Source organism: Carassius auratus, unplaced genomic scaffold (assembly GCF_003368295.1).
Source record: "Carassius auratus strain Wakin unplaced genomic scaffold, ASM336829v1 scaf_tig00001016, whole genome shotgun sequence".
NCBI lineage: Eukaryota > Metazoa > Chordata > Actinopteri > Cypriniformes > Cyprinidae > Carassius > Carassius auratus.
Genome location: NW_020523334.1, coordinates 275,725 through 296,743, shown reverse-complemented (window position 1 = coordinate 296,743; position 21,019 = coordinate 275,725). Strand labels below are relative to the sequence as shown.

Here is a 21,019-nt window from a genome sequence, read left to right as displayed (position 1 = left end):
TTGGTAAAGTGTACTTGGAAAAAAATCACAATAAAACAATGTTTTCATGTTTAAGTTTGGAATATTAACTGACATGAATGAATGCTATATAAATATTGTTCATGTTAACATAATGTTTATAAATGAAATCTTATTGTACAGTGTTACTAATATATATATTGTTCTGTGAATGTGATTTTAAAGTCTAGATGATTCGGATTAACCCTTTAACTGCCGTATCCTTTAAAACCTCACTGCCAGAGGGATATTGTGAATGCATGTGCCCGCTGGGCACAGTTTTACCTGATGCCACCGGGGTGGCGATGGCAATTGGTGGCTTGAGCCCGCCATCGCTGCTTGCAGCTATATTTATTATTATTCTTCTTCTTCTTCTTCTTCTTCTCCCGAATGAATCGCATTTTTGAGGGCTTTAACATGCTCAAAAAGTCATGAAACTTTGCACACGCGTCAAACCTGGTGAAAATTTTCGTCTGATATAGGATTCAGAAGAGGGTGTGGCAAAATGGCTCGACAGCGCACCTATACCAAGAAAATCAACAGCCTTCCAGCTATGTTTCACGTACATGCACGAAATTGGCACACATATGTAACACACCAATACCTACAAAAAAGACTCTTGGAGCGAAATTCTAAACCCAACAGGAAGTCGGTTATTTTTAATATTATGAGCATATTTTGTGTAATTTTGGTCATTTCCATGTGTTGTATTTTAACGAACTCCTCCTAGAGAGTTCTTCAAATCAACACCAAATTTGGAATTGCCTAATCTAAAGGCTTTTGCGATGTTAAATTGCGAAGATCCTGACTTTTCGTTGAAGGGCGTGTCCGTGGCGGCCTGGCGAAATTCGATGATTCGCCATGAAAAATGAAGTTGCTATAACTCACACATACAATGACCAATCTGCCCCAAACTTCACATGTTTGATGAGACTCCGAACCTGAACAGATTGACATGCCCATATTCAGTTATAGTCATAGCGCCACCTATTGGCAACAGGAAGTGACATTTTACGCTGCGACGAACTACTCCTAGAAATTTTATGACATCAATGTCTTTTTTGTGGTCAGTCTAATCTAAAGGCCTGTGCGATGTTCAGTTGTGAAGATCTTGAGTTTTCGTTAAAAGGCTTGTTCATGGCGCCGCGACGAAGTTCGATGTCTCGCCATGCGAATAAAAGATGTTATAACTCAGGCATAAGATGTCCGATCTTCCCCAAACTTCACATGTGTGATAAGAGTCCTGGCCTGAACAGATCTTCAGGCCAATATTCCACCGGGTGTGGCAGAATGGCTCTATAGCGCCACCTATACACTTTCAACGGAGTGCGCCTCGAGCTATGTTTCACGTACATGTACAAAAATTGGTACACACATGTAACACTCCAATACCTACAAAAAAGTCTCTTGGTACGAAATCCGGATCCCAACAGGAAGTCGGTTATTTTGAATTTTCCCTTCAAAATTGCTGTTGTTTTTGCCATTTTCAGGGGTTGTACTTTAACGAACTCCTCCTAGAGATTTATTCAGATCAACACCAAACTTGGTCAGTGTAATCTAAAGCCCTTTGCGATAATAAATTGCGAAGGACTTGAGGTTGCGTTAAAGGGCGGGTCCATGGCGGCCTGACAAATTTCGATGTTTCGCCATGAAAAAGGAAGTTGCTGTAACTCAGACATACAATGTCCAATCTGCCCCAAACTTCACATGTTGGATAAGACTCTTGACCTGAACAGATCTACATGCCAATATTCAGTTATAGTCATAGCGCCACCTATTGGCAACAGGAAGTTACATATTTTACACTGCGACAAACTACTCCTAGAAATTTTATGACATCAATGTCTTTTTTGTGGTCAGTCTAATCTAAAGACCTGTGTGATGTTTAGTTGTGAAGATCTTGAGTTTTTGTTAAAAGGTGTGTCCATGGCGCCGTGATGAAGTTCAATGTCTCGCCATGGGAATAAAAGATGTTATAACTCAGGCATAAAATGTCCGATCTTGCCCAAACTTCACTTGTGTGATAAGGGTCCTGGCCTGGACAGATCTGAAGGCCAATATTCCATCGAGTGTGGCAAAATGGCTCAATAGCGCCACCTATACACTTTCAACGGAGTGCGTATACACTTTAAACGGAGTGCGCCTTGAGCTATGTTTCACGTACATGTACAAAAATCGGTACACATATGTAACACACCAATATCTACGAAAAAGTCTCTTGGTACGAAGTCCGAATCCCAACAGGAAGTCAGTTATTTGGAATATTCTCTGCAAAATTAGTGTTGTTTTGGCCATTTTCAGGGGTTGTACTTTAACGAACTCCTCCTAGATATTTATTCAGATCAACACCAAACTTGGTCAGTGTAATCTAAAGCCTTTTGCGATCTTAAATTGCGAAGATCTTGAGGTTTCGTTAAAGGGCGTGTCCATGGCGGCCTGACAAATTTCATTGTTTCGCCATGAAATAGGATGTTGTTGTAACTCAGGCATAAAATGTCCAATCCTCCCCAAACCTCAGATGTTCGATAAAAGTCCTGCCCTGAACACATCTGAAGGCCAATATTCCATTATAATGATAGCGCCACCTGCTGGCAACAGGAAGATTGGCACATATATGGAATAAACATTGATATATTCTACTTATATTTATGAGTTTAAACGCATATTTCTCACCGTTCACCTATTAACTAAAGCCACTCGCTGCCGGTGAGCCCGGGTGCGAGGGCCCGTTCATCGCTGCTTGCAGCTTTAATTATTATTATTATTCCGCTTCTCCAAAATGAATCGCATTTTTGAGAGGCTAAACATGCTCAAAAAGTCACCAAATTTTGCACACGCCTCTGAACTGGCGAAAATTTACGTCTGATATGGGTTTCAGAAGTGGCCGTGGCAAAATGGCTCGACAGCGCCACCTATGCACGTTCAGCGGTGTGCGCCTCGAGCTACATTTCACGTACATGTCTGAAAATCGGTACACACATATAACACATCAATACCTACAAAAAAGACTCTTGGAGCAAAATTCTAAACCCAACAGGAAGTCGGTTATTTTTAATATTATGAGCAAATTTTGTGTCATTTTTGCCATTTCCATGCGTTGTATTTTAACAAACTCCTCCTAGAGATTTCTTCAAAACAACACTCAATTTGGTATGCCTAATCTAAAGGCCTTTGCGATGTTAAATTGCAAAGATTTTGAGTTTTCGTTGAAGGGCGTGTCTGTGGCGGCCTGGCGAATTTCGATGACTCGCCATGAAAAATGAAGTTGCTATAACTCAGACATACAATGTCCAATCTGCCCCAAACTTCACATGGTTGATAAGACCCTGGAACAGAATAGATTGACATGCCCATATGCAGTTATAGTCATAGCGCCACCTATTGGCAACAGGAAGTGTCATATTTTATGCTGCAAAGAACTACTCATAGAAATTTTATGACATCAATGTCTTTTTTGTGATCAGTCTAATCTAAAGGCTGGTGCGATGTTAAATTGTGAAGATCTTGAGTTTTCGTTAAAGGGCGTCTCCATGGCGGCCTGACAAATTTCGATGTTTCGCCATGAAAAAGGAAGTTGCTGTAACTCAGACATACAATGTCCAATCTGCCCCAAACTTCACATGGTAGATAAAACTTCTGCCCTAACAGATCTACATGCCCACATTCAGTTATAGTCATAGCGCCACCTATTGGCAACAGGAAGTGACATGTTTTACGCTGCGACAAACTACTCCTATAATTTTTTTGAGATTAACATATATTTTGTGGTCAGTCTAATCTAAAGGCCTGTGCAATGTTAACTTTTGTAGATCTTGAGTTTTTGTTAAAGGGCATTTCCATGGCGCCATGACAAAATTTGATGTCTTGCCACAGCAAGAGAAGTTGTTGTAACTCAGGCATAAAATGTTCAATCTTCCCCAAACTTCACATGTTTGATAAGAGTCCTGGCCTGAACACATCTGAAGGCCAATATTCCATTATAATGATAGCGCCACCTGCTGGCAACGGTAAGATTGGCACATATATGGGATATACTTTGATATATTCCACTTATATTTAGGACATTAAATGTATATTTCTCACCGTTCACCTTTTTACTAAAGCCACACGATGGCGGTGAGCCCGGGTGCGAGGGCCCGTTGATCGCTGCTTGCAGCTTTAATTATTCTTCTTCTTCTCCCGAATGAATCGCATTTTTGAGGGCTTTAACATGCTCAAAAAGTCATGAAACTTTGCACACGCGTCAAACCTGGTGAAAATTTTCGTCTGATATAGGATTCAGAAGAGGGTGTGGCAAAATGGCTCGACAGCGCCACCTATACCAAGAAAATCAACAGCCTTCCAGCTATGTTTCACCTACATGCACGAAAATTGGCACACATTTAACACACCAATACCTACAAAAAAGACTCTTGGAGCGAAATTCTAAACCCAACAGGAAGTCGGTTATTTTTTATATTATGAGCATATTTTGTGTAATTTTGGTCATTTCCATGTGTTGTATTTTAACGAACTCCTCCTAGAGAGTTCTTCAAATCAACACCAAATTTGGTATGCCTAATCTAAAGGCCTTTGCGATGTTAAATTGCGAAGATCTTGAGTTTTCGTTGAAGGGCGTGTCCGTGGCGGCCTGGCGAATTTCGATGATTCGCCATGAAAAATGAAGTTGCTATAACTCACACATACAATGTCCAATCTGCCCCAAACTTCACATGTTTGATGAGACTCCGAACCTGAACAGATTGACATGCCCATATTCAGTTATAGTCATAGCGCCATCTATTGGCAACAGGAAGTGAAATATTTTAAGCTGCGACGAACTACTCCTAGAATTTTATGACATCAATGTCTTTTTTGTGGTCAGTCTAATCTAAAGGCCTGTGCGATGTTCAATTGTGAAGATCTTGAGTTTTCGTTAAAAGGCTTGCTCATGGCGCCGCAACGAAAAGTTCGATGTCTCGCCATGGGAATAAAAGATGTTATAACTCAGGCATAAAATGTCCAATCTTCCCCAAACTTCACACGTGTGATAAGAGTCCTGGCCTCAACAGATCTGCAGGCCAATATTCCACCGGCTGTGGCAGAATGGCTCTATAGCGCCACCTATACACTTTCAACGGAGTGCGCCTCGAGCTATGTTTCACGTACATGTACAAAAATTGGTACACACATGTAACACTCCAATACCTACCAAAAAGTCTCTTGGTACAAAATCCGGATCCCAACAGGAAGTCGGTTATTTTGAATTTTCCCTTCTAAATTGGTGTTGTTTTTGCCATTTTCAGGGGTTGTACTTTAATGAACTCCTCCTAGAGATTTATTCAGATCAATACCAAACTTGGTCAGTGTAATCTGAAGCCATTTGTGATGTTAAATTGCGAAGGACTTGAGGTTTCGTTAAAGGGGGTGTCCATGGCGGTCTGACAAATTTCGATGTTTCGCCATGAAAAAGGAAGTTGCTGTAACTCAGACATACAATGTCCAATCTGCCCCAAACTTCACATGTTGGATGAGACTCTTGACCTGAACAGATCTACATGCCCATATTCAGTTATAGTCATAGCGCCACCTATTGGCAACAGGAAGTTACATATTTTACACTGTGACAGACTATTTCTAGAAATTGTATGACATCAATGTCTTTTTTGTGGTCAGTCTAATCTAAAGACCTGTGGGATGTTTAGTTGTGAAGATCTTGAGTTTTTGTTAAAAGGTGTGTCCATGAAGCCGTGTTGAAGTTCGATGTCTCGCCATGGGAATAAAAGATGTTATAACTCAGGCATAAAATGTCTGATCTTGCCCAAACTTCACTTGTGTGATAAGGGACCTGGCCTAAACAGATCTGAAGGCCAATATTCCATCGAGTGTGGCAAAATGGCTCAATAGCGCCACCTATACACTTTCAACGGAGTGCGTATACACTTTAAACGGAGTGCGCCTCGAGCTATGTTTCACGTAAATGTACAAAAAACGGAACACACATGTAACACACCAATATCTACGAAAAAGTCTCTTGGTACGAAATCCGAATCCCAACAGGAAGTCAGTTATTTAGAATTTTCTCTGCAAAATTAGTGTTGTTTTGGCCATTTTCAGGGGTTGGACTTTAACGAACTCCTCCTAGAGATTTATTCAGATCAACACCAAACTTGGTCAGTGTAATCTAAAGCCTTTTGCAATCTTAAATTGCGAAGATCTTGAGGTTTCGCTAAAGGGCGTGTCCATGGCGGCCTGACAAATTTCGATGTTTCGCCATGAAATAGCATGTTGTTTTAACTCGGGCATAAAATGTCCAATCCTACCCAAACCTCACATGTTCGACAAAAGTCCTGCCCTGAACACATCTGAAGGCCAATATTCCACTATAATGATAGCGCCACCTGCTGGCAACAGGAAGATTGGCACATATATGGAATAAACATTGATATATTCTACTTATATTTATGAGTTTAAACGCATATTTCTCACCGTTCACCTATTAACTAAAGCCACTCGCTGCCGGTGAGCCCGGGTGCGAGGGCCCGTTCATCGCTGCTTGCAGCTTTAATTCTTCTTCTTCTTCTTCTCTCGAATGAATCACATTTTTGAGGGCTTTAACATGCTCAAAAAGTCATGAAACTTTGCACACGCGTCAAACCTGGTGAAAATTTTCGTCTGATATAGGATTCAGAAGAGGGTGTGGCAAAATGGCTCGACAGCGCCACCTATACTAAGAAAATCAACAGCCTTCCAGCTATGTTTCACGTACATGCACGAAAATTGGCACACATATGTAACACACCAATACCTACAAAAAAGACTCTTGGAGCAAAATTCTAAACCCAACAGGATGTCGGTTATTTTTAATATTATGAGCAAATTTTGTGTAATTTTGGTCATTTCCATGTGTTGTATTTTAATGAACTCCTCCTAGAGATTTCTTCAAATCAACATAAAATTTGGTATGCCTAATCTAAAGGCCTTTGCGACGTTAAATTGCGAAGATCTTGAGTTTTCGTTGAAGGGCGTGTCCGTGGCGGCCTGTCGAATTTCGATGATTCGCCATGAAAAATGAAGTTGCTATAACTCAGACATACAATGTCCAATCAGCCCCAAACTTCACATGTTTGATAAGATTCCAAACCTGAACAGATTGACATGTCCATATTCAGTTATAGTCATAGCACCACCTATTGGCAACAGGAATTGACATTTTACACTGCGATGAACTACTCCTAGAAATTTTATGACATCAATGTCTTTTTTGTGGTCAGTCTAATCTAAAGGCCTGTGCGATGTTAAGTTGTGAAGATCTTGAGTTTACGTTAAAAGGAGTGTCCATGGCGTCGTGACAAAGTTCGATGGGAATAAAATATGTTATAACTCGGGCATTAAATGTTCAATCTTCCCCAAACCTCACATGTTCGATAAGAGTCCTGCCCTGAACACATTTGAAGGCCAATATTCCATTATAATGATAGCGCCACCTGCTGGAATGAGGAAGATTGGCAAATATATGGAATAAACATTGATATATTCTACTTATATTTATGAGTTTAAACGCATATTTCTCACCGTTCACCTATTTACTAAAGCCACTCGCTACTGATAGCCCTGGTGCGAGGGCCCGTTCATCGCTGCTTGCAGCTTTAATTATGTTTTGTTATTAGTTTGAATATCTGCTATTGACTGTTCATATGTGGAGTTTTGCACATTGTGTGTGTGTGTGTGTGTGTGAGAGAGAGAGAGAGAGAGAGAGAGAGAGAGAGAGAGAGAGAGAGAGAGACAGGTACACACAGTGGATTCGGCCAGCTTCATCACTGTGTCGGTCACACCACTCTGTTCCCCTTTCAGGCTTGAACTGATAGTAAAGTGAAGGGCATTATTAATGTCTTTACATTTATTTTGAAAGATGAAGCTCGTGATTATGGAAAGGGGCATTACATTTTCTAATGAGTGTTTGTGGAGTTTGGCCAATCACAATGCACTGGTACTGTTAGCCAATCAGAGTAGACTGTGCTCAGAATGTGGGACTTTGTAGAAAATGACTTGTTTGAGAGAGGCGGGGCATATAGGACCTACAATAATGTACAGTATTTAAAAAAAATTGTTTATTGAAATTAAACAATGTCAACATATTCTGTTACACCAAATAATCTTTAAAAAAGGATAATATGACCCCTTTAACTCAAACCATACTCATAATGCAGGCTCAAATAGGAAAGAGGCCAGAAGATCAACAAAAACTTGGCAATGACATTTATTTAAGTCTTGTAAAATGTAATCCATTATACAGGAAAGACACAATGAAATTAATTCTTGTTGCACACATAACTTCATCAGTAGTAAACAAAAGTGATAGTAAGAAATGTAAGATGTAAAATAATTGGAAATGTAAAATATTTTCTAAGATTATTATTATTATATTTTTTTTACATAATATGCTCAATTTCTTTCAATTATTGCTCATTACTTTCTTTCAATTAGAGGTGAACAGACTAAAAATGATTGAGGCTTTCATATATATGAAGTTTTTGACAATGCATCCAGTTAACCAAGCTAAAACTATTATGTTTGATTTCAGTGTATATACTAAATAAAGAATACAATTAGAAAAAATAAAAATAAAACATACATAGCAACTAAATATTCATTTAAAGTCTTGAACCAATATTCTATATACTGACAAATGATTTTAAATGGAGGCATTTTTTTTTCAAATAAAAACTGATAACCAAGATATTTCCCTCAAAATAATATTTCCACATTAAAAAGTTACATAATACATAATACAATTCATAAAATAGGCATCATAAAATACATGAAATATTTTTTCCAATTGTTGAAAAAAAGCTGCATTCCTTTACCTCTACAAACTATCGATCAATCGACTTATTTTTTTTTTATTTCATTTGAAAGGTTCTAGATTGCCTGTCAAGGCAGAGTCCATGAGGTCATCATCCTCTGTATGCATATACACAGGACTTGGTCGTGAGGAGCGTTCAGAGCTAAGCAATGACATTGAAGTTTCTGAAGATATAGGGGATCTAGACCAGCCATCTGTCTTTACTGGGTGAGAGGAGGGCCCACAAGTCATTGTTGACTTCTTCTTTTCCTTTTCTCGATCTCTTTCCCGCTCTTTCTGCTTCTTCTTCTCTTTTTTATGTTTCTTGTGTTTTTCACTCTGGCTAATGGATATGGAACTCATGTAGTCTTGAACCGCTTGGTGTGATCTCATAGTTTGGTCATCATCAGAGCTAGGACTGTTCTGATGAGATTTTTCAGCAATTGAACTGCTACCAGACTCACTCTCACTGTCTGGATTTATAGGTGTGTATCCAGGGGAACGGCTGTGGCTTGGAGAGCTGCGGTCATGTTTTGGTGTAGAACCACTGAAAAGGGGTGATGCTTTGTGGCCTGAGTGCTGGGAACGCATGGCACCATCTCCAGAATTTTCTCCAGGTTTCTGAAGAGTTACTTTAGATTTTATGCTTGGAGAGCCCCCTTCTGGTTTGCTGATGATAATCTTTGCCACACCAGTGCCCATCACAGCACTACTTTTGGAATCAATTTTCTTATCACCAGAAATGCCCCCTGATCCAGACACCTTGGATTTGCCATCTTTGTCTATCTTGTCTCGCTTGCTCAGAAATTCACCTCCCAGGGAGGACATACCATGCTTGGAGGATGTATTTTGCGGCACTACCCCACTACTGCCTCCACAACCTTCACCTTCCTCTCCTCCAATTCCTCCACTACCCACACTTTTCAGTTTGTCTATGACTGCAGTAAGAGATGGCTTTTTGTTTCGGCTAGGGGACTTACTTTTTGCATTAGGGTTGTTTCCACTTCCTCCACTCCCTCCACTGCAACCTCCACCACTGCTCCCATACTGTGACTGACCATTTGAAGAAAAAGGTATGGAGCCAGATGATGAAGAGGAGCTTGCAGAGGAGGTAGAGGATGAAGAAGTTCCTGTGGATGAACTACTGCCTAATTGTTTTGGGGTTCCAATTCCACCACCTGAAGAAGACTTGGATCCTCCTGACCCTCCACTGCCTGAGCCAATAGGAGATTTAGCCTTAGAAGAGGGTGGGGTTCCAGGCAACTGGCCTTGTTGAAGTTTCATGGGAGAGGACAGCTTGTCAGAACTTCCAGAACGAGAGTGTGAGGGTGATATGTTGGGCTTGATGTTAGGGTTCATGAGTGAGCTGGGTGGCTTACCACCTTGGGGCTTTTTATTTCCACTTCCTGTTCCACTGCTGCCACCACTGCCTGAGCCTGACAAACCATGCTTTGTTATGGGAGAAGAGGATGGTTTGCCTACACCCATCCCCGCAGAAGATCCTTTGGATTGAGAAGACATACCACTGCCAATACCTGAAATGATTGATGATTTGGGGATATTGCCTTGCCCAACAGAGCCTTCAAGTTTACTTTTTATCTTCCCCGAAGAAGAGGAGTGGGAATGGTGGCTTTTGCTACTGCTTGTGCCACATGTACTACCAGTACCTCCGCTTGCTGAGCTACTTGATGTGTAGCCTCCATGAGATGATGTTTTTCCTCCAGTTAAAGTCCTGGGTATTTGTATAGTGATTTTGGGGATTGGTGGAGTAGCACCTCCTGGTGGAGTCTGAGACCTCCCTGAGCTCCCAGGGGACTTAGATCCACCAGCACTTACCAATCCTCCAGAAGTTGCACTCCCACAAGGAGGAGTATATGGCCTAGCCCCTGAGCTGTGTGAAGGTGACTTGCCATCTGTATCCAACTTCTTACGTTTTGGTGGTTTGTCTTTTGATTTGCCCTCACTTGAAGGAGTGCGGCTGCGTTTTACCTGCTTCATGTCAGAAGAGCATACACTCCCCATTGCTATTCCAGAATTTCCTCCCCCGTTGTCTTCCTTTGCTCTCACCTGCTGCAGTTTAACCTTTGCATCACCATTTTTAAAATCATTACCTGCTACCACAATGCCCAACATGAGTGGACTTTGGCCTCCACCAGTATGAGAAAAGTGTGAGTCTGCCATATCTGATGCTGGGCCCAGTATTGGCTTTCCTCCCCTAACATTCCCACTAAAAATACCCATTTCAAAAGGATCTTTCAATGAAGTCTCTGGAGTATTTTGGTCAGGATTCTGAGGTGTGCCTGTAGGAGTGTTCTGCTGACTTCCCCCACTGAAACTTTTAACCAGTTCAAGATCTGGGTCAGGGCTGGGGGAGCTGTCTTCAAAGTAAGTCTGTGAAAAACTTCCCTGTCCTGGTAAAAGCTCTGGGTTGAAATCTGTGTCTGGAAAGAAATTAGTTGAGGAAGAATCACTATTGGGTGTTGCTGCAGTAGCAGCTTCTGCAATCAAGTCTGCTGCATCAGTAAAGGGATTTTCATTGCTGTTTGCATTAAACAGATCTGCCTCAAAAACTGCACTACCTTGGCCTGAGCTGGAAGAATCCCGGAGTGGAGTTCCCAGGGAACCCCCTTCTTCACCAGCCATGAGGTGCTGGCCATGACTGCTGTTGCTTCCTTTGTTGGCCTGATCAGGAATATCAGACAAAATGTCATTGATATCAGGCCCAATACTGTCAGAGCTGGAGAGGCGGACCATACGGGGTACAGATCCTTGAGGCTGAGACTGGACTTGTGTATGGGGTTGGACATGACACTGAGAGTGGTATGGAATTCCAGAACCTGAAGGTGGTGTTCCACACTGACTTGGAGCAGGAGTGATACTGTGAGGGGTGTCAAGTCCATCACCTGGAAGACTAACATCAAAAATTGGGTTCTGGGAGGCATCAACATCCATGGAGAAAAGCTCTCGATGGAAATCATCTTCAGAGTGGTGTGTGTGATGATGCTGTTGGGTCATGCCTCCTAACTGCTGCTGAGATTGATGTTTCATGCTCATTCCGCCACCTGCTCCCATTACTCCTTTATCAGAGCCTCTTGGGCGCTTTTTCTTGCCCTTGGTGCCGGGGCAAGCCTGCCCTTGGCTATCTGTTCGCGGGGAGCCAGATGAATTCTGTCTTTCTAGAGGGCTACTGCCATACAATGCAGCAAAATCTTGTGAGGGATTATCCTTCAGTAGGTTCATTAGCATGGGGTGGTTTTTGGTGTTGCTTGCCGGTGAGGTGGTTGGTGGGGGGGTCTGGTGGGGTTGAGGTGGCTGGGGTGTTGGACTGGACCCCACACTGCCTGTTATTTGCAGAAGGCTGGTTAGGATTGGATTCTGAGTAACTTTACTAAAGTCATCTGAACCATGGCTCTGAGACTGTTGATGTTGTTGTTGCATTGTTTGCTGCTGGCCTCCACCCTGTCCTACAGTGTCGGCACATGAGCCTCCCTGACCAGTACGACCAATGTTGAAAAGTGAGGTTACTGGACCTTGGAAAGATCCACTTCCTCCAACACCAACAACATTGTTGCTTCCTGCAGAGTTTGTTACATTATTTAAACCAGGAAGACTCATTGGGTTGCTCCCATCTGGCCCTGTACCCATTCCCATGTAACCTGGGCTGCCAGTTGGGGGCAAGTTCTTCTTCACCATAATTTCCACAGTTTCAGCTATAAGGGACAATGCTGGAGTATCTGCCTGAATGGTCTCTGCCTTGCGTCGGATGGCACGCATAGTTACAGGAATGGACATGCATCTAGAGAAGGAAAAACAGATGCAAGTTGCGATTTCTGAATCTCTGACACTAAGCACATATTTTAAAGGGACATTTCATACAAAAATGTGAAGAAAAAAAAATATCATGGATGGATATTTACAGAGTAACCCACTTTGTAGAGGGCTGTCAACATTACAATTTTCACCTACGAATGGATACAAATGACAGGAGGGCTAAAATAACTTTAGCCATAAAATATATCTCAGTCCCACTTATATTAGGTGTCTTTAACTTAAAATGTGTGATGCGACCTGGGAAAACCCATCAGATGTCACGGTGGGAAATTTTCAAGAAATTCGAAAAACAGGTTGAAAGTTATTAATTTTTTTTTGTCAAAATTAGGGTTTCATTCAATTATTATTCTATAACATTGTCTATATATCTTAAAATATCTGGGCAAAAATCAATTGTTAAGTGCAGAATAATAGGGTTTTATTGCAGCAAGCAGAAAAGACTGTCTTTTGTTAAGAACATGCTGCCATGTTGCTTTCTCTTAACACCAGAAAAACAGTTAACCTGTCAAAATAAACCACGTAACATAATAAAGTTGTATCAATGCACATTTACTGCCAGTCATGCGTAAACTACGGTATGCAGGTTTAATTAAATATCGTGAGAGGTTAAAAAATAAATAACTATCGTACACAGCAATCATTAAGTAGAAGTGAAACCAGTCTTTACTTTAAACCTGTTTTTCTCAAAATTTAATTGCGGAAAATCAAAGCTATCAGACAACTTCAGTTAGCCATAACTTGTGTTACGTTCAAGCTAAAGAAAAGGGTAAATTTTCAGCATGTGTTTGGTTTTCCTAGATCAAATCACACTCACACTCACACACATACAGTACAGACCAAAAAGTTTGGACACACCTTCTCATTCAAAGAGTTTTCTTTATTTTCATGACTATGAAAATTGTAGATTCACACTGAAGGCATCAAAACTAGGAATTAACACGTGTGGAATTATATACATAACAAAAAAGTGTGAAACAACTGAAAATGTCAAATAGCCACCTTTTGCTTTGATTATTGCTTTGCACACTCTTGGCATTCTCTTTATGAGCTTCAAGAGGTAGTCACCTGAAATGGTCTTCCAACAGTCTTGAAGGAGCTCCCAGAGATGCTTAGCACTTGTTGGCCCTTTTGCCTTCACTCTGCGGTCCAGCTCACCCCAAACCATCTTGATTGGGTTCAGGTCCGGTGACTGTGGAGGCCAGGTCATCTGGCGCAGCACCCCATCACTCTCCTTCTTGGTCAAATAGCCCTTACACAGCCTGGAGGTGTGTTTGGGGACACTGTCCTGTTGAAAAATAAATGATGGTCCAACTAAACGCAAACCGGATGGAATAGCTGCCACTGCAAGATGCTCTGGTAGCCATGCTGGTTCAGTATGCCTTCAATTTTGAATAAATCCCCAACAGTGTCACCAGCAAAGCACCGCCACACCATCACACCTCCTCCTCCATGCTTCACGGTGGGAACCAGGCATGTAGAGTCCATCCGTTCACCTTTTCTGCGTCGCACAAAGACACGGTGGTTGGAACCAAAGATCTCAAATTTGGACTCATCAGACCAAAGCACAGATTTCCACTGGTCCATTCCTTGTGTTCTTTAGCCCAAAAAAGTCTTTTCTGCTTATTGCCTTTCTTTAGCAGTGGTTTCCTAGCAGATATTCTACCATGAAGGCCTGATTCACATGGTCTCCTCTTAACAGTTGTTCTAGAGATGTGTCTGCTGCTAGAACTCCGTGTGCCATTGACCTGGTCTCTAATCTGAGCTGCTGTTAACCTGCGATTTCTGAGGCTGGTGATTAGGATGAACTTATCCTCCGCAGCAGAGGTGACTCTTGGTCTTCCTTTCCTGGGGCAGTCCGCATGTGAGCCAGTTTCTTTGTAGCGCTTGATGGTTTTTGTGACTGCACTTGGGGACACTTTTCAAAGTTTTCCCAATTTTTCTTAAAGTAATGATGGCCACTCGTTTTCCTGTACTTAACTGCTTTTTTCTTGCCATAGTACAAATTCTAAGAGTCTATTCAGTAGGACTATCAGCTGTGTATCCACCTGACTTCTGCAAAACACAACCTATGGTCCCAACCCCATTTATAAGGCAGGTAATCACACTTATTAAACCCGACAGGTCACACCTGTGAAGTGAAAACCATTTCAGGTGACTACCTCCCGAAGCTCGCCAAGATCGTGCAAAGCAGTAATCAAAGCAAAAAGTGGCGACCTACAATATGACATTTTCAGTTGTTTCACACTTTTTTGTTATGTATATAATTCCACGTGTTAATTCATAGTTTTGATGCCTTCAGTGTGACTCTACAATTTTCAGCAAAATAGAGTATGTTTGACAGGTGCAATATTTGAAAATCTATAATAATTTATTTTATTTTTTAAATTACATTTATATCTGAATTTATGCCAACCTATAGACTTTCAAATATCAAAATGTCATGAATTAATATGTATTTGAGTACAAAATAACAAACATAATTTCCTAGTATATTTTGCCTGGAAACGCTTCCAACACACGTACGTGTCACATGAAAAATAGGCATCAGTTCTATTCCTAGCATGCACACGTTTTCCGTGCGGAGACGCGCGTCTCACGCAGGCCGTCTGCATGCTCTAACCTGTTAACATGGGAGCCGAATTAAAAACAATGTGCTTTTTCCCAATTTTTGAGCTGTCATCATTGGCATATAATGCTGCAAAGACTGCTTTAGTCAACATAGTTTTTACTAAAAGGTCTATTAATTTTCTAGTAAAATTAGCTAAGTCAACTATAGGGAAGTAAAAACATGCTTTAGAAAGATGGCAACATCATTAAGTTGGCTTGAGAAAGCCAACTAACTGATCTGCTATATAAGCTTATTTTTCTTCTGGTCCAAAATTTTGCCAGTATCTCCTCCCTGACCTTTAAAGCTACAATCACCAAACTTGGGTCAGACCTTCAGACTGTTCTTAAGTTAGTTGCTATGACTTTTTTAACTGATCTTTCATTAGAGATCTTTCATAAAATCTAAAAGCTAATCACGCTACCAACATCTATCCAGTGGTACATTAATGCTAATCATGCTACCAACATGTTAACAACACATTAATAATGCTAGCAACATGCTTATCATGCTAAACTATTAACAAAATGTTAATCATGCTACAAACATGTTAGCAACATGCTAATCATGCTAGAAATTAATTATATAAGGTTATTTTGTCATTCATAATTGGAGTCTGATAGGCCCCTCTCCCTTCACTGTTATTAAAGCTGTAGAGTGCATGAAGTATCCAATATTCCACACTCAGTTCTTTCAGGTATTAAAGTGCATCATCAAGATATTATAGAAGTTAACTTTTTATTTTTGGAATTTTCAGTGAACACACTACTCACACTATTTATACTACAAAACATCATAAAATAGTGCATAAGTACGTTATTTGGGACATGCCTAACATGAGATTTATGTGAAAACATGCTAGCAACATGTTAATTATGCTAGAAGCATGCTAGCAACATGCTGTTCTTTCTAATAACATGTTAACAACATGCTAATCTTTCTAGAAAAAAAATGTCTAAACTTAGAAACATCTAATCTATCAAACTTTAAACTTACAGCTGCTTCAAACGTCCAATCAAGGCTTTTTCAAACTAACTCCAAAGTTTGTTCATGAGCTTCACTCATCTAGTTGTTTGTATTTCCTGCCCTGTAGTTGGCTTACAATATCATGTTTTTAACGTTGTTAAAATGTCTATGTTGTGTTTTTAATATGCTGAAAGACATACCATGTGCAAACTCAACACCATTGCTGAGCATTTTCTCCTTAAAAATGCAGTGTACCAAAGACAGTCTCAAAAACATGGTTTGAAACGGTGTGTTTCCTACCTTCATAAAAAGTTAACCAATCCGATCATCCGATATGGAATGTGGATTTTCTTTATCTCAATAGTCTATGTTCAAAACATCTCTACCTAAGAATGTTGATTCTTTGGAGGTAAAAGCTTTACCACTACTTCAGTTAACTAAAGCTTTGTTCATACTGTCAGTCAAAATCCAATTTTTGTGCAACTCCAATTGAAATCAGATCATATTCAGTTAGAATAGCAACAACCTACGTGAAATCCAATTTTTCCAAATCTGTTTCGAGCTACATTTATGTGTGCTTTGAAATCCTATTCAAATTGAGTTTTTGGAAATGTGTTTCAGTCTGACTGCTCAGTTTGGATTTTTTCATAGCTTTTTCCACATTCTCACGACATGTAAAAAGTAAACACATCAGACATTGTTTCCAGAAAATAATATATATTGCTAGTCTACCCACATCTAATACCGGTGGAGACGGCAGCATGAAATATAGCCATGCATGCAGATTCCTACCTTTCTGCCGCTGCCTCATAAGATGTAGTGTAACATTGTTATCGCTTATTATCCATCACACTGGCAACATTTTATCATGTTATAAGACAACATCTGTATTGTTCTTATTGTTTTTACCTTAGACATACCAACACAACATCATTACCACAGAAACCAATGCAGATATTGAGTAAAACGAAAGAGCACCATGGACACACAAATCGGAATTGAGCAGTTGTGATTCTCAGTGTGGACAGTCTATCATAAGACTGGATTCCAATCGGATAAGAACAAAAATCGGATTTGGACTGACAGTCTGAACAGGGCTTAAGTGAAAGTGGAGAAGGTCCGAGCTGGAGTGACTGAGAAAAGATGGAGATTATTTAGCATATTCATGAATCTACATATATTAAATTAGGCAAAAGGTGTAGTTATATTTAAGCCATTTTAAGACATAAAATTATTTCCATGGGGAAAAACATTAAAATATTATTTTGAAATAAGATTTTATTTTATTAAGAAACCACAACTAGATCCTAGTGAACTGGCAAATTACAGGCCCATTTCAAATCTTCCATGTAAAAACTTTTAGAAAAAGTTTCTGCTCAAAAAAAAAAGAAAAAAAAAAAAAAGAACTTCAGTCAGGTTTCAGGCCTACCATAGCACAAAAACTGCATTTTTAAAATTAAAAAGGACTTCTTGCATCAGGTCAAGCATAGATCTCTAGTTTTACTTGATCTTAGTGCTGCATTCGACACCATAGATCATGACATAGTCATAGATCGATTACAAAGTATACAGGTATTCAAGGGTAGGCTCTAAGAGGGTTTAGATCCTACCTGTTCAATCGCTACCATTTTGTGTATTTAAATGGGAAGTCATCTCATTTATCACCAGTAAAATATGGAGTGCCACAAGGATCTCTCCTAGGTCCTCTTCTATTTTCAATATATATGTTGCCCCTTGGTAATATTTTTTGAAAATATGGGATTAGTTTCCACACTTATGCTGATGATACTCAACTATTTATCTCAACAAGACCAGATGAAACTTCTAAATTATCTAAGCTAACAGAGTGTGTTAAAAATGTAAAAGAATGGAAGACCAATAATTTTTTCCTATTAAATTTGGATAAGACAGAGATACTAATTATTGGACCAAAAAACACTACACAGAATCTTGTAGATTACAATCTGCAACTAGACGGATGTACTGTTACTTCCTCTACAGTCAGAAATCTGGGTGTTATATTAGACAGCAATTTGTCTTTTGAAAATCATATTTCCAATGTTACAAAAACTGCATTCTTCCATCTTAGAAACATTGCCAAGCTACGAAACATGTTACCTGTTTCTGATGCAGAAAAACTAGTTTATGCATTTATGACCTCTAGACTGGACTATTGTAACGCACTTCTAGGTGGTTGTCCAGCATCTTCAATAAACAAGCTACAAGTAGTCCATAATGCAGTGGCTAGAGTCCTTACCAGGTCAAGAAAATATGATCATATTACCCCAATTTTACAGTCTCTGCACTGGCTACCTATTAAGTTTCGTATCACTTACAAATTATTATTACTTGCCTATAAGGCCCTTAATGGTTTAGCTCCTGCGTACCCAATTAGCCTTTTACCACGCTACAATCCATCACGCTCCCTATGGTCACAAAACGCTGGAATTTTGGTAGTTCCTAAGATTTCAAAGTCCACTAAAGGAGGTAGAGCTTTTCGCATTTGGCTCCCAAACTCTGGAATAGCCTTCCTGAAAATGTTCAGGGATCAGACACACTCTCTGTTTAAATCTAGATTAAAAACATCTCTTTCGCCAAGCATTCCAATAATGCATCTCATAATTTGTGACTACAGTTGTTTCTGATCAAATGCACATTCATATTCTTGAGCTTGGCTCAAACTAATTAATTTTACTTTATTGGAACAGCAGGTATGCTAATGTTGTCTCTATTTTTTTCTCTGTTTTGCCACGGGATGTAGGATTTACACAAGCTCCAGTCTGGATCCAGAACACCTGAGAAGAGATAATTCCAACGGCCTCAGAGGAACTCAGATGATAATACTGAAACAACATACAGAACGAACAAATATTGCTACTTACTATGCAATCACATTATAATTGCTGTTAATAGTGTTCATCGCCTGGTTGACTTTGTCTTGTATTATTTTTCTGAAAATTCCTGTCATATGCACATAAACTAATTACCACTTTGTAACAACATTGAGTTTTACATAGTAATTAACTCAAATGATATATAGGGAATTTGAATAATTAATCAAGAATTTGATTAATATATATCTCAGATGACTGTTACATTTAATTTTATTGATTATGAAAAATAGCTCAATTGCCAATACCAATACTAATCACAGGGCACTGTAATTTACTCATTAATATGTCAATATTACATTCTTCATATCAATTATTGTGATATCTCTTACTGTAAATGCAGATCAAACCGTGGTATGTCCAGCACACCACTGTAGACCTATCAATTTTCAATAAAGTTATCACGCCTTATAATTCAAGGAAAAGTATTCTCTGGCCATGAAAATATTATCCTATCCTTATGATAAATTTAGTTTCTAAATTTAGAGCTTGTAGCTAAAGATCAGACACATCTCAGTGACTCGTAATGTGAGTGGGGTGGAGTCCAAAGCCAATCATTTTATATATGAGTTTTTAATAATTAAACTAGTAATACATCAAACTACAAATCACACAGAGTAAATATGCGTACGACAATACAAACAGTAAGCTTTATACAATACATAACGAATCCAAATAAAAGAGAGAGAAAGAGAGAGAGAGAGAGAGAGAGAGAGAGAGAAAATAGAATGGAATCACATAAGGAGCTCAGGTATGAAAATCATAGTCAGTAACTTTTAGAAGCCAACAACAAATCAGATCATAACAACACTTTAAAGCAGCATTTAAATCTCCATAGAGAAAGTGATACTTGCAAAAGGTGTCCCATGTGAGTGTGGCGTGAGATCGGCGTCGAGCTTGAGCGCTTTGCGCGTTGAAACAGCCATGTGCCATGAAACGGAGGCCATGTGACGCGCGTGCACGCTGCGCTTGGCGTGAGCGTGGAGCACGTGGTCCTTTGTTCTGTCCTCGCGCGGTATTTGAAAGGTTCAACAAACATTGTTCCAGAATTCGTCTTCCTTGCGTGGGAGAGGCGAATAGTTTAATAAACTTAGTAAAGAAAAGAAAAGAAAACGAACGAAACGAAAGCTTCCAAAGGAGCCATTAAAATGGCTTTTTCTCTCAGCCCCTGTGCTGAGGGGGTTCGCGCTGTGAGCCTATGGCCGCGCGGAAACAACGTTGGAGAGCAGCGTATCCGAGAACGGGGAAGAGGAAGAAGCGCAAAAAGAGGAGGGTGGACCTTGTTTGGTCAATTCTTATAGCTTGAAATAGTTCACGCCCATTTTCGAGGGAGCATCCAATGAATGTCCGCGATCTGAAGCGGAGGGAAAGTTCCTTTGTCTCGGTTGAGACAAACCCCTGATGATTTAGGGCCTGTCCGATTTCATCAGGAATATTAAAGCAAGTTCATTATTCCAGATTAAATACATTTTTCATTACTTTGCTCTAGATAAATGGGTCTGTCAAAGCATGACGATTAGAACAAGACTAAACATAATAGGTATATGTGATCAAAACATGAAGTTACATTAAATATGTGTAATTCTACATCTGAAAGATTTGCTTAACACATGATAACACTGCAGATGTTGGGAAACATCTAAATGTACCAAAAGGGAATACGTAATACATTTATACAGCATAAAAACTAACAGGTAACAAATTCATTCCATAGAATGCATTGGGGAGAAGATTTGGCTTCTCTCCTCTCCAGTGTGGTCGTAAACTTTACGACCTGCAAAAGTGGGGGTTGCAGAGACATGGCTCTCTTTGAGGAAGTTAAAGTGAGGAAAGACATTTCCTAAAGTATAAGCTTGCAACTTATACTCTTCACATAACAAGGATTAACCATTTTATGCAATCCAT

General features: G+C 39.8%; 1 protein-coding gene across 3 annotated transcripts in view; it reads right to left on the bottom strand.

Annotated features, from left to right (window-relative positions):
* Window positions 1-8,218: 8,218 nt before the first annotated feature.
* The window catches only part of med1 (mediator complex subunit 1), a 124,262-nt gene continuing 111,461 nt past the window's right edge, over window positions 8,219-21,019 (bottom strand). For all 3 annotated transcript variants that reach the window (XM_026242204.1, XM_026242205.1, XM_026242206.1), the window contains one exon: window positions 8,219-12,617. In XM_026242204.1, coding sequence (XP_026097989.1) covers window positions 8,885-12,617 — 3,733 coding nt within the window. In that variant the 3' untranslated portion in view covers window positions 8,219-8,884. The remainder of the gene's footprint in view (window positions 12,618-21,019) is intronic.